At 44.5% G+C, this 14,953-nt stretch overlaps 1 protein-coding gene across 2 annotated transcripts in view; it reads right to left on the reverse strand.

Moving 5' to 3' along the window:
* Positions 1–14,953, reverse strand: part of INSR (insulin receptor) — a 155,280-nt gene that overhangs the window by 23,206 nt on the left and 117,121 nt on the right. For both annotated transcript variants that reach the window (XM_043977823.1, XM_043977822.1), the window contains exons 8-10: positions 13,206–13,459; positions 11,398–11,565; positions 4,467–4,668 (exon numbers count right to left, since the gene is read on the reverse strand). In XM_043977823.1, the coding sequence (XP_043833758.1) occupies positions 4,467–4,668; positions 11,398–11,565; positions 13,206–13,459 (624 nt within the window). The remainder of the gene's footprint in view (positions 1–4,466; positions 4,669–11,397; positions 11,566–13,205; positions 13,460–14,953) is intronic.

Genomic DNA, 14,953 nt, shown 5'->3' on the forward strand with positions numbered 1-14,953 from the left:
TTTTCCCTCTTCTTTCTCTTGGATTTTTAATTGGAGGGATGCCTGAGAAGAAGGGGGGAGTAGCAGTGCTGATGCCCCCAAAATAAGAGAAGGGAGGGAGGGCTTTGACATATTTTTTAAATGCACAGAAGGGAACAGAAGGAAATCCAAAAGGGAGCAGATGCAAGCGGGGGCAGTTTTGAAAGTAATGTGTGGAATTTATTATCGACTTAAAAAAAGAACCCAAGTGGTATGAAATGCAAATTGTGTTCAGTTGTGTGGAGGGAGATGCTCTTTTTTTAATGTGCTTAATTCAAAAGGAAACAATGATGATGTTGATCCAGGAAGGCCTCAACCACCACCACAAGGCAGGTGAGTTACGTGATCATAATAACAATGATAATAATAAATAGCATTTACATAATACATTAAGGTTTGCAAAGTGCTTTACAAATTTCTCATCTTATCCTCATAACAACCTTAGGAGGTAGGTGCTATTATTATCTCCGTTTCACAGGTGAAGAAACTGAGGCTAGAAGTGGTTTGCCCAAGGTTACACAGCTAGTAAGTGTCTGAAGTTGGATTTGAACTCTGGTGCTCCTGATTCCAGGGCCTACTACTGGCCACTGAAGTTATCAGTGCAATATAGCAGAGAAGGCCTGGGGTCAGAAACAGAGAATCTCTGGATTGTTCTGCACCAGGACTTCTCCCAATGAGCCAAGGGAAGATAGAGGCGACTTGACTTATCCAAAGACACAGCTAGTAAGTCTAAAAGGTAAGAGGCCCAGCACTCTGAACCACTAAACCACGCCATCTTGAAGTTGTCCTTTTGTCATTTGGCATCAGACTTATATAGCTGATGAGTTGGTTAGTTTTCTCAATTTTATTTCTCTCTCTCTCTCTCTTTTTTTTTTTTTGCGGGGCAATGGGGGTTAAGTGACTTGCCCAGGGTCACACAGCCAGTAAGTGTCAAGTGTCTGAGGCTGGATTTGAACTCAGGAACTCCTGAATCCAGGGCCGGTGCTTTATCCACTGCCTAGCCGTCCCCTCTATTTCTCTTTTTAAAAATCCTTTGTTACAAAGGACGACTCTCTGGGAGTAGCAGGGATATACTGGGAAATGAAAGTGATTGGAAAATAGAAAGATATCAAGATGAATTTAAATATGAATAATTCTCTACATCTGTGATTAATGGAATTTGAAGGAATGATATTTGGGCTTCCTCCAGATACAAATATTTCCAGTGTTTCCACTCCCTGAAGCATTGGTCTGTTCTAACAAGCATTACCAGCTGTTAAGAAACACAGCCTTCGGGGGCAGCTAGGTGGTGCAGTGGATACTGCACTGGCCCTGGAGTCAGGAGGACCTGAGTTCAAATCCGGCCTCAGACACTTAACACTTACTAGCTGTGTGACCCTGGGCAAGTCACTTAACCCCAATTGCCCTGCCCCCCCCTCCAAAAAAGAAAGAAACACGGCCTTCTAGGCCTCACAGCCCTGAGAGAGGAGTGGGGACTGTGGGGACCTGGCAGACTAGAAATGGTACAGGATTCAGAGTCAAGAGGACCTGGGTTCAAATCCCAGCTCTATCATTTCCCAGTTGTGTGACCTTCGGCAAGTCATAATTTCTTAGGGCCTCCATTTCTTCCTCTATAAGATGAGAGATGGATCAGATATTCTCTCGGATCGCTTCCATCTCTATGTTCTGAGATCCCATGTCTCTACGGATGCCTCAATAGGAAAGAATAAGTCTCTCCTCTTCTTCATTTTCAAACGTATGAGGAAACCTCTCCTCATGGAACCAAGTCTTGCAATGATGTGGCAGAGAGGCTGGAGGGGAGGAAAAGGAGTGGAGGGGGTGGGGGCAGTCCAGGCCCAAAGCCTCTGCTGGATTCTATAAGGAGAAAGTGGTTTGGGCATCTGTGGGGAGGCTGAGAGAGTCTGGTCAAGGAGAGAACCCACAGGAATTGTGTTTGTTGCCAGAAGGAAGACTCCCCCTCCCTGTCTCCCATGTCATGCCATGGTGTGTTTTGGGGCTTCCTTATGAGTTCCAGGGGTGTAGTCCAAAAAGAAGAAGAAGAAGAGCTGAAAGGGGCTTTCACAGCAGCAAACCTGGCTGGAGGAGAATTACAGAAGTTTCGATTCAAAAGGGAGCTCAGATCACACTGGCTTAACGAAGAACAGCACGGGTCATCGGCCCTCTGTTTAAAGAGCCCCAATTAGGGAGAACCTACTACCTCCCGAAGAAGCCCGTCCCACTGCACCACAATCCTTCCAACGGCAGAGGATGTTAATCACTTCCCCCAAGTCTCCTCTTCTCCGAGCTAAACGTCCCCAGCTCATTTGACTGATCCTTGCATGAAACGGTGTCCAGAAAGGCAGAGAAAAGAGGTGACGGAAAGAGAAGAAACAGGGTGAGGCAGGGCCATAGGATGAAGAAAAGAAAGACCAGAAAATGGGGTGAGGAAGGAAAATGCCCCTTCCAGAGTCTCCCAGCACATTCTGCTCCTTCTTTTCTTCCGGGACTCCCCAAGGTCAAGATTGGCCCCCATAAACATTCCTAGTCAAAAAAACCCCAACAACAACAAAAACCAATTCCTAGTCACAAAAGCTCCATGTCCCTCATCGTCCATATGGGCCACAGAGCTGATGGGCCACAGTTTCCCTTCGTCACTCAGAGGGATGGTGGAAAATGGGCAGAGAAGATCATCCACACCTTCTGCTCTGCCTCTGGATGCAGGCCAAGGAAGAAGAGATCTAGTGGCTGCTGCAATATGGTTACCAGGCCTCGCTAACCATGAACTGGTATGTGTTACAGGGGACAATGCTGGAGACGGACAGCAGGTCCAACACCAAGCACTGGCTTCTTCTACAGAATGTTCTGACATAAGGACCATACCACGTTTCCTAGCACCGGAGTCTGGCAGCCTTAGAAAACAAAGCAAAGTGGCTGTGCACCCTCAGGACTGGCCACTGTTGTGTACTGGGGAAGCCACACAAAGGGAAAAAAATGTTATCGAGTGCAGGATGACTCTGGCACCCGGTGGTGGTGTGTTGGGCCGCAGAGGGTGAAGCTGTTTGGAGGGAATGTACTATGGTCATGCCGACCTCCATAAAATATAACAAGTTGATCCATCAGGGTGAGAAAAAGAATGTTCTGCTTGCAACAGTTGTTGAAATAAAGAACTTGCTTGGCCAAAAATGACCAAAAAAAAAAAGTCAACCACAGCCAGAGACCTGCTATCTGCAACGTAACCAGGAAGTAATGACTAGGAAGCCTTTCCTTGCAGATAACTTATAGGCTGTGGTGTGGTTGAGCAAAAGTTTTTACTGACTCACATCTACAGCCCTGAAATAGGGGCTGGATGAGATACGGTCATACCACATGCATTTCAAGGAATCTCTGCACTTGAAAGATATTCTCAAGAAGAGGAGAGGTGGGAAATTTGGGGAAGTAGAGGCATAGTAGAATTCTGGCTTTGAGCCCCTCAGGTAGAATGAAAGTACCCTGAGATCAGGGACTGTTTCATTTTTGTCTCTATATCTCTAGCACCTATCACACAGTAGGAGATTAATAAATGCTTATCGAATGTAACTAAAGGATAAGCTATTTGACCCCAGAAAAGTATCCATTTGAGAATTTATACAGATAATCCTGATGAACTGGACAAGAACTAGAAAGTTGTCAGGGGATTGGGGGGCGGGAAGAGGGAAGAGAAGGAATTTTCTTCCAAAGCCTTTTTCTCCTAAAAGTTTGGTCAGAGGTATTGGGGAATTGAGGAAGAAGAGAAGACAATTTCTTTTTTAGAGAATCACGTGATATCAGAATCAAAGGGACCTCAGCAGCCACCTTGTCCAGCCTGTACCTAAACGAAATCATTTCTACAACATACCTGGCAAATGGTCACCTAGTTTTTTCTTGAAGAGTTCCAAGGAAGGAGAACCCACCGTCCCCCAGGGCAACACTACCGTACAGCCCTCATATTTAGGAATGGTTACACCAAGTTTCAACCTGCCCCTCCAACATCCACCCACTGCCCCTCGTTCCACCCTTTCAGATTCTGGAAGGCGGCTGTCATGTTCCTGTTCCTTTCCAGACCACCCCCTCCCCCGCCCCAGTATGCTCCTTTTCATCCATCGATCCTCCAAAGCCAGACATCCCCAATGCCCTCACCCCATTGGCAAGTGGCATAATCTTGAGATCTTTCACCATCATGACTGCCCTTCTCTGGATCTCTCCTGCTTATCAATGGCTTTCCTAAACAAGGCGCTCAGAATTCAATGCCCTTCTCCCTATTCCCCGCCCTCCCCCCCATTACTGTGAATAGGCCTCTGGTGTTAATTAGAAAATAACTCATGGCTCTCGTACCACACAACAGGCCCCTAACTTTTCATTTCAATGACACCCCCGTCATTCTCCAGGCCCACCTTGGGCTCAGAACCAAATCAATCCTCCCAAAGGTGCTAACGGGCAAGGGTGTGTCTCACCTGGGGATGAAAACCTCGTTGTGGAGGTAATTTTCAAACATCTTTCTAAAAGAAGATTCCTCTAACTCCTTCAAGATCTGGGAGTCGGTCTTCGGACAAGAGCAACACTCGCCATTAGGGTCCTCGTGGCTGCTCTGGTTGTGTTTCTGAGAATCTTCAGACTCAAAGGGAGGGGACCAGGTCCTCGACGGCAGCTTTAACCCTGCAAAGAAGCCCAGACCAGAGGCGAAGTCAGCATGGGATGGTGCTCACCTAAAGGGATTGAGTCAGGAGAGACGCTCAGAGGGATCATCCCAACTCATCAGAAAACCCTTTCTGACAGGTCCCAGGAGCCACAGAGCTTAGAGCTGGAAGGGACCATCCTTGCAGATTACTTCATGATCCAGTCCCCTCATTCTATAAAGGAGCAAGAGCAGGCACAGTGAGCAGATTCGGTCAATGTCACATAAGTGATTAAGTGGTGAAGCAGGATTTGAACCCAGACTTTGTAATTGAATCCTGGGTTCTTTCCACTAAGCCACACCAACTTCACTGTCAAGGGACTGAAGTTGAGGACTAGACACCACAGAATCTAGAACATTAAGTCAGCCTACCTAGCCCTACCAAATCTCTAGTTTCCTTCAGAAAACCTTCCAGGATGACAATATTTTGTGGGATGACCACATTTTGTATACATTTGCTCATGTCTGTGTCACATCACCAGTAGAATGTAAGATCTCTAAAGGAAGAGACTAATTACTTCTTATCTTTGCATCCCCCAAGACTGGTCCACAGTATGTACTTAATATACGTTTGGTGAACTGAACTGCATCTTCACAATGGTGCCCAGCACTCACCTTCCTGACAGTGGGAGACAGACCAAGCCTTAGTGTCTTGGCCCAGGCTGTTTGTTTCCCCTTCTCCCTCTTCTTCTGAGAACTCAAACTCAAATTCTCCCTACTTAAAAAGGCCTCAACAATTCCTTCCTTCCTTCCTTCCTTCCTTCCTTCCTTCCTTCCTTCCTTCCTTCCTTCCTTCCTTCCTTCCTTCCTTCCTTCCTTCCTTCCTTCCTTCCTTCCTTTCTCCTTCCCTCCTTCCTCAACTGGGGTCAAGTGACTTGCCCAGGATGATACTGGTGGCTCTATCCACTGTGCCACCAGCTGCCCCTTTGAGCAGTTACTTTTATGATTCCCACCAACCCCCTCATCAAGTCTAGTTGTCAATGGCTTGCCCTCAGATCATTCTATATTTATTTGTATATATCATGTACTTATTTATCTGTGATTATGTGTTTGCTGTAAGCTGCTTGAGGGCAGGTATTCTCTTTTCATTTCTGTATTTATATCCCTAGCATATTCTTTGTTGCTGTTGTTCAGTTGGGTCTGACTCTTGGTGACCCCATTTGGGATTTTCTTGGCAAAGATACTGGGGTGGTTCACCATTTCCTTCTCCAGCTCATTTTATAGATGAGGAAACTGAGGCAAACAGGGAGAAGTGACTTGTTCAGCTAGTAAACATCTGAGGCCAGAGTTGAATTTGGGAAGATGAGTCTTCCTGACTCCATGCCTGGTGCTCTATACACTTCACCACTTAGCTGACCCCTAGGCATATTCAGCTGCTTAATAAATGTTTGTTGATTGATTCACCAATTGACTCACCGATTGACAAGAAAGGGATCTTTTTAAGACCACCGCCATCAATTCTTTAAGCCCCTCTCTGTAAAGGATTCTCCTCAAAAGCGTTCATACCCTCCCCTATCACTTGGAATGATCTATTACTTTCCTTCCCCTAGGAAAACATACACAACTAGGCTACGAGCACAATCACATTGTCCAATCTCGTGCCCCATTCCCTTCTAGTGATCACAGGATGGATTATGAACAGATGAGTATACATACTGCTGTGTTCCATTCTGCAATTAGCCTCGTTCCATCAGAGAATGTATGAGGAACAGGGATGTTTCATCAGGAGAAGAAAATTTAGGGGAACATGGGAGCCGTTTTCAAGTGTAAGAATATTTGAAGGGTTGTCCTGTGAAAGAAGCAAGCTGGGGGGCAGCTGGGTGGCACAGTGGATAAAGCACCAGCCCTGGATTCAGGAAAACCTGAGTTCAAATCTGGTCTCAGACACTTGACACTTACTAGCTGTGTGACCCTGGGCAAGTCACTTAACCCTCATTGCTCTGCAAAGAAAGGAAAAAAATGGGAAAAAAGAAAGAAAGAAGCAAACTTTGCTCTCTGGAGTCAAGCAGAATGAGGAGTAGTGGTGGAAAATCCACAGAGGCAAAGTCAGCTCGTTGCCTCCTAAATTGTTCAGATTTTTGCCTCTGGAGTCAGGAAAACCTGAGTTCAAAACCAGCTTCACATATTTAGTAGGCCTGTGACCCTGGTCAAGTCACTTATGTTTGCCTCAGTTTTCTCAGCTATAAAATGAGGGTAATAATAGCACCTGCCTCATGGGGTTGTTAGAAGGTTCTAATGAGATCACATCTGTAAAGTGCTTAGCCCAGAACCTGACACATAGTAACCACTATTAAAATGCTTATTTCCTAAATAACTAGAGCAATCTCATGGTAGAGTGGACCACTGTGGGAGGTAGTGAGTTCCTTGTTGTTGGAGATTTTCAAGAAAAGGTTACTTAGGGATGCCCCAGAAGGGATTCTTATTCAGGTGCTGTTGGGTCCGAATGGCCAAACGTGACCATTCCCACAGCTGTCTACAGCGGACAAGGAGACAAAGCTTTGAGCCACTGGGATAGTGAAGGGCCTTGCAAGTTTGCCTTTCTTCATATCTCCAGTCCATAACTCAGTGTCTGGCAACAGACTGGCTGACTTGAAATGATGCCACATCACAGAACAGATGGAGGAACCGGGGGTGTTTCCCTTAGGCTGGAAAAGTCTTGAGGGGAAGGGGGGGACATGACAGGGGTCTTCATGGAACTCGAAGGCTGTCGTGTGGAAGAGGGATTGGGGACTTGTGCTGCCTGGCTCTGGAGGGCAGGAGCAGCTGACAGTGTTACAGGGAGACAGATTTGGACTGAAGAACGTGAGAGACCTTTTCCCCTGTGTCTGGAATGCCCCTTCTCTCTTTTTCAGCTCCAGACTCCTACCTAGAGTGGAAAGCCCAAGTCAGCTTCTCAATGAAGCTTTGTTCCATTCTCCCAACTGGGCACAATCTGTTCCCACCAACCTGGCCACAGGGAGCTTTCTGGTTTGTATGACTATAAGGAGTAACGTTAAGTTGCATATTAGCATTTGTATCTAATCCTACTACATACAGTGAGAAGTGTGAAGACCTAGGTCTTAGATAAACTCTGTATCTGCTCTAGCATTCAGCAGGTACTTAATCCATCAACAAGAATTTATGAAGCACTTCCCATGTGTTGGTCACTGTACTGTAAGGAACTAAAATTATAAAATATCTAATGAGTGGTCACCAATAAATTAGAATCTTTAACAAGAGTATTTAAGTGTTTATTTGTTTTTTTAGTTTTAGTTTTTTGGTTTTTTTTGTTTTTTTTCAGGGCAATGGGGGTTAAGTGAGTTGCCCAGGGTCACACAGCTAGTAAGTGTCAAGTGTCTGAGGCCGGATTTGAACTCAGGTACTCCTGAATCCAGGGCCTGTGCTTTATCCACTGCACCACCTAGCTGCCCCTTTAAGTGTTTAAGTATTTATTAAAGAGCATTAGGATCTAAGGATCAGAGAGAAAGGTAAAAATCTATTTCTAAGAGACCCCATCATCTGACCTGCCATGGTGAGATCAGGAACAAAAAGGACCCAATGCTCCCTTCTTCCTCCCAGAAGCCTCCTGTGAAACTGGGAACATCCCATCCACACGCACACACAGCTCCAAGCTAATCGGCTGGTAGCTTTGATAGTACCCACGAGCAAACGTCACTTCCTGATGCCAAGGAACTGACCGCATGGCTTACCCTCAGATGCCTTCTCCTCATGGTGGAGCTTTCTTACAGTAACTCTCCAGCAGGTGGAATCACTCCAATCGTTACAGTACTAAGGTAAAAGGTGGGTCCCTGTCCTCAAGGAACTTACATTCTAATTCTTGGGGCATGCTCACTGTATTCCAACATGAATATATGTCACTTTAATGGATGCTTATTGTATTTGGACTCCTCATCAATGAATCACTAAACAAGGGGTGGCTAGGTGGCGCAGTGGATAAAGCACTGGCCCTGGATTCAGGAGTACCTGAGTTCAAATCTGGCCTCAGACACTTGACACTTACTAGCTGTGTGACCTGGGCAAGTCACTTAACCCCCATTGCCCCGCAAATAAATAAATAAACAAACAAACAAACAAACATTTAATTAAGCACTTCCTATATGCCAGGCAATGGGCTAAGAACTGGGGATATGAAGAGAAAGCAAAAACTGTCCCTGCCCTCAAGGAACTTACATTCTTTTTTTTTTTTTTTTTTTAGTGAGGCAATTGGGGTTAAGTGACTTGCCCAGGGTCACACAGCTAGTAAGTGTTAAGTGTCTGAGGCCGGATTTGAACTCGGGTACTCCTGACTCCAGGGCCGGTGCTCTATCCAAGGAACTTACATTCTAATGAGAAAGCCGTTGGTACAAAATACTCATAAAACTCACCTTGCTGATCAACCGAGTAATGACATGGCAGAGTCTTAAACATAGTGGAAAGACCATTGCATTTAGAGTCAAGACACTGACTTGAATCTTGGCTCTGCTACTTATTTCCCAGGTGACTTAAGCTGTCCCTTCTTCCTCCATTGGGTGTTAGTTTCCTCTTGTGCAAAATGAGGGGAATGAGGCTAGGTGATCTCTGAGATCCCTACCCACTTGGTAGACAGTAGGTGCTTAAATGTTTGTTGGATTTATAATTGAAAAATCAGAGTTGTCTAAAATCAGAATAGGCTGACTGGTTAGGCTCTTCTTCACTGAGGTTTTCAATTCAATCCAAACATTGACGAGATAATTCCTACCCTCAAAGAGCTTGCGTTCTTCTTTTTTTTAGTGAGGCAACTGGGGTTAAGTGACTTGCCCAGGGTCACACAGCTAGTAAGTGTGTGTTAAGTGTCTGAGGCCAGATTTGAACTCAGGTACTCCTGACTCCAGGGCCGGTGCTCTATCCACTGCGCCACCTAGCTGCCCCAAAGAGCTTACATTCTACTAGAGCTTCATGTAGAGGGCAAATGACCCTTCCCTTCTCAGGAATGGTGTTGGAAGGATTTGTGTCTCAGACGGGGACTGCACTAGGTGACTTTGGGGATCCCTTCCTGGTCCAAGATTCTCCCATTCTATGTAAGATTCACTCTAGAGCCGGTTCTTTATACAACATTTTACAAGGGTAAAGAACTTTAAAAGTATTCGTTTCGGGGCAGCTAGGTGGCACAGTGGATAAAGCACCGGCCCTGGATTCAGGAGTTCCTGAGTTCAAATCCGACCTCAGACACTTAACACTTACTAGCTGTGTGACCCTGGGCAAGTCACTTAGCCCCCATTGCCCCGCAAAAGAAAAAAAAAAGCAGTCATTTCCCAATTAACTATATTAACGAGCATAAGCAGATTCCTCTGGGTTTATCGTGCCAGTTGTGATTTCCAGTAAAACAGCAAACCCTAAACTCAGATCTTGACTGTAAGCTCAGGCCACCCATACTTCTTTAGAGAAAGGACCAAAGGGATTTGCATACTTTGGGCATCCCTCTTGGGGATGAGATGTTGCCCTTGGCCAATTCAGCAGTCCTTCGGTAAAGAAAGACTCTCATCGCCTTGGTCTTGCCAAGCACAGAATGGGGAACGTTTAGATTGGCTCAAGTAAAAGTGATCTTGGAAGGGGCAGCTAGGTGGCACATTGGATAGAGCACCGGTCTTGGATTCAGGAGAACCTGAGTTCGAATCCGGCCTCAGACACTTGACACTTACTAGCTGTGTGACCCTGGGCAAGTCACTTAACCCTCACTGCCCCACCAAAAAAAAATTTTTTTTTAAGTGATATTGGGGAAGCTAGGTGGCACAGTGGATAGAGTACCAGCCCTGGAGTCAGGAGGACTTGAGTTCAAGTCCAGCCTCAGATACTTAACACTTACTAGCTGTGTGACCCTGGGAAAGTCACTTAACCCCAATTGCCTCACAAAAAAAAGTGATCTTGGCAGGCAAGATCTCCCATTCATCCCACAGGGAGAACCAATGGCAGAAGTCACTCTTTATTGATATAGAATAAGTAATCAACCATATGAGAGCATAGCTATAACCTACTTATTCCACTTGGTTCAAGCTTTAGACAGCTGGAAATCTCTTTTCCATATTTTAAAGATCTGTGATTCTGATGGTGGTGGGGTAGAGTAGAAAACATACCACATTCACTTAGAGGACCAGGGTTCAAATACAGGGGTCTCTGAGACCGGCATGACTTTGGCCAAGCCACTTAACCTCAATGAACCTCTGGTTCCTCCTCTGTAAAATGAGAAGCCTGAAGTAGCTGACCTAAGGGGCAGCCTGGTAGAGGGGAAGAACAGAGTTCAAATCCTGCCTTGGACACCTGACCCCAGGGTCAGTCACCAAATCTCTCTAGATCTCTTAGTTTTCACATTTGTAAAATGAGAACAATGACGATATTAAATGACTTAATATTTATAAAGCTTTTTCACGGTGCCTGAGATATAGTGAGACACACACACACACACACACACACATACACACACACACACACAAACACACCTGCTTATTCCTTCCCCCTCACCTTTCTCACAAATGAGATAGTGTCTGCATACATATGCTTATAAAACATATGCAGCACTTTGTAACCTTAAAGTGCTCTATTTTAGTTGTTGTTATTATTATTATTGTTATTCAAACTCTAAAGCTCTGCAGTTCTTACTCTGTGAATATGACCCTTAGGTAAAAAATTGAGGGACCTAAGAGAGTGGTATGTATGTGCCTGGATGTGTATATACATGCAGGTGCCAAACTACTCACCCTTGAGGCAGTAATCCAGTTCGTAGAGCTCGATGTCCTCAGCTTGCTTCTCCCAGTACACTAAGTAGTGTGTGATATTACCATTTGGCTCAGAGGGTGGTTTCCACTTTAAAATGATCTGGGATGAAGAATTGGAAACGGATATTGGGTCTAATGGGACTGAAGGAACTGCAAATAGGAAGAAAACAAATTGGCAAAGATGACAAAAGATAGAACAGTCAAGGTAGGTGGGGCTACTGGAAGACAGGCATGCTAATACACTATTGGTGGAGTTGTGAACTGGTCCAACCATTTGGGAAATCATTTTGGAATTGAGTGAAAAATGACTCAGCTCTTCATTTATAACTTTTGGCCCAGAGGATCCACTACTAGACCTAAACTCCAAGAGGGTAAAAGTAAGAAAGAAATGCCCCATATGTACCAAAATAATAATAGCAGCATGTTTGTGGTAACAATAAATTGGTGGGTGCCTATTGATTGGGAAAAGACTAAATAAACTAGTTTATACATGTAATGGAATGCTATTGTGGCTTAAGAAATGACAAATGGGAGGAATTCAGAAAAGCCTGGGAAGACTTACATGAATTGATGCAGAATTTAGTAAGCAGAAACAAGAGAACAATAAACACAATGACTACAATAATATAAACCAGAACATTGCTCAAATGAAGCCCAATGCTGAGCTGAGTAATTATAATGACCAATCTTTACCTCAGATAAGATGTTAAGAAGTATCTTGGGGGGGGGGGCAGCTAGGTGGCTCAGTGGATAAAGCACTAGCCCTGGATTCAGGAAGACCTGAGTTCAAATCCAGCCTCAGACACTTGACAATTAATAGCTGTATGACCCTGGGCAAGTCGCTTAACCCTCATTGCCCCACAAAAAAGAAAAAGAAAAAGAAAAAAAAAAAGAAGTATCTTTCCCTCCCTTCAGCTGTTTTTCTTTGTTGTTGTTGTTTGTCCTTCATTTACAAAACAGACCATGACATCAGGTGATGCCATGAATTGGATTTAAGTGAGGGAGGGTTGTACAAAGTCAGCAACCTCACTCTCTGCTCCAGGGCCATCTGGGTCCTGTGGCAAGATGTAGATCAGTACGACTGGAGATGGCTCTGGATGTTTAAGACAATTGGGGTTAAGTGACTTGCCCAGGGTCACATAGCTGGTGAGTATCTGAGTGAGATTTGTGGGGGATAATGGTAAGGAATACTACATACAATGTCACTGGGTGAGTTGGCTTTATTGAACTGTTCTTTTTTATTTTTTTCTTTGCTACATGGGAGGGTTTATTTCATGTGGAGCAGGAAAGCTCTCCAGAAATGCCTACAATTCAAAAACAAAAGGCATCCAAAAAAATCTATTTTAAAAACCGGGATGAAAATTACCACCCCCATCTTCATTTGTAAAGAAGCCTTTCCTTGGGGAGTCAGAGCAGAACATCAGAGTTTTATACAAGACGGCAGCATGCCATCTTAACTCCGTGGAGATAAAGATCATTCCAGAGAAAGGAACATTCTTAGGTTGAGAACTTTATCAATGACCAAAATCAGGAACATGATGAACAGGCAAAAAGTCTCCAATGAAGTTGAACGTTCCTCAGCTGACTAAATTCCAGCATGCTTAGCCCGGGAAATGTCTCTCCCTTGTGGACAGAGACTTTTCTCTGCCAGTTGGTAACTCAAAACAATACTGGGTATTGGGGGTGGGGGTGGGGAGGGAAAGAAGCACTGACATTGGTTGCAAACCTAGGGGTCCTGCCCTTTGTGGTCTTGCTGACCAGACTGAAGTCAAGCCCATGAAACAACTCACCGGTGGCATTGGTCTGGACATAAATAATCTCGCTCTTAGCTCCATAGGTTCTCCGCTCATCAGAGAAAGTGACCAGGGTTTTCACAAAGATGGCGTACTGGGTCCATGGCTTCAGGTTTCGCATCAACCACCCTGGGTGTAGATTCTGTGACTTCGGATCATTTGACCTCACCGGGGGTTCGACATCAACCACGGTCCAGCTGTTGGACCCGCAGGCATCCTGGCCATCAAACTCAGTCACATTCTGGTAAGGCCTTGGGTGGAACACAAAGAATAATAAGTTATCCTGGTAGAATGTTGGCTGGAATCTAGAGCTTCCAACCAGCAGCTGCCCAATTCATCCAGGCTGAAATTTCTATGTGGAGAACGCCTGGCTCAACCTCTGGGACTGTGGTAATCTAGAAGAATTGGTGCAACAAGGAGCTCCAATAGTGTATAAGAAAGTGTCTAAACACAAAAGAAGATAAGAGTCTCTGTTTCTTTCTTTTTTTTTTAAGTTGATAGCTTTATTTATTTATTTGTTTGCTTGCTTGTTTATCTGTTTATTTATTTATACTCTGTTCCTTCTATAAAGCAAATAAGAAGATTGTGGAACTTTCAGGTGACAATCTGCAAACCAAGTCAAGCTCACAGACCTCCAGTGGACAAATTCTTCCTTTAAAAAACAATCAAGACACTTGTCCTTCTCCAGTCCTGCAATACTTCATCCCCTTCTGCATGATCCTGCAAAGGTCACTGACAATAGCTCAGCTGGGCAATCACTGGCTACAGTGACTTGAACTTATTGAGGGCAACAAACAACAATAACTACTACTACTACTACTACTACTACTACTACTACTACTACTACTACTACTACTACTACTACACATTTATGTAGCATTTTAAGGTTAGTAGAGTGCTTTACAAATTGTCTCATTTTATCACCATTACAATCCTGGGAGGTAGGTGCTATTATCGTCTCCGTTTTACAGTTGAGGAAACTAAGGCTGACAAAGTTAAGTGACTTGCCCAGGGTCACACAGCTACTAAGTGTCTGGAGTCACATTTAAATTCAGGTCTTCCTATTTGTAGTCTTATCACTCTATACCATCAACTAAGTTATCCCTTACTCTCTTCCCTACTTATACTGGGTTTCTATGACCTATTATTCACTTTGTTCTTCTGTCCTTTCCTGCACAAAAATCATTCTCTTGGGCAGAAAAGCAAAATTGTTTAAAAAAATTTAACCAAAGCAAAATTATCATTGAGGTAGAAGGGTACAGTTATCATAATTCCCATTTTACAGATGAGAAAATCAAGTCTCAGCAGTGTCAGGATTGGAATCCAAGTCTCTGGAGTTCTAGCACTCTCCCTTTTCTTTTTTCTTTCTTTTTTTTGGTGGGGGGGACATTGAGAGGCAATGAGGGTTAAGTGACTTGCCCAGGGTCACACAGCTAGTGTTATGTGTTTGAGGCCGGATTTGAACTCAGATCCTCCTGAATCCAGGGCCGGTGCTCTATCCACTGTGCCACCTAGCTGCCCCTAGGCTGTCTTTTCAAAAAGGACTAACTCACTCAGACTGGGGCAGCTAGGTGGCTTAGTGGATAGAAGACTCATCTTCCTAAGTTCAAATTCTCCTCAGACATTTATTAGCTGTGTGGCCCTGTTTAAGTCACTTTACCCTGTTTGCCTCAGTTTCCTCATCTGTAAAATGAGCTGGAGATGGAAATGGCAAAACCCTCCAGTATCTCTGTCAAGAAAACCCC

Source organism: Dromiciops gliroides, chromosome 1 (assembly GCF_019393635.1).
Source record: "Dromiciops gliroides isolate mDroGli1 chromosome 1, mDroGli1.pri, whole genome shotgun sequence".
NCBI classification, from domain to species: Eukaryota; Metazoa; Chordata; class Mammalia; order Microbiotheria; family Microbiotheriidae; genus Dromiciops; species Dromiciops gliroides.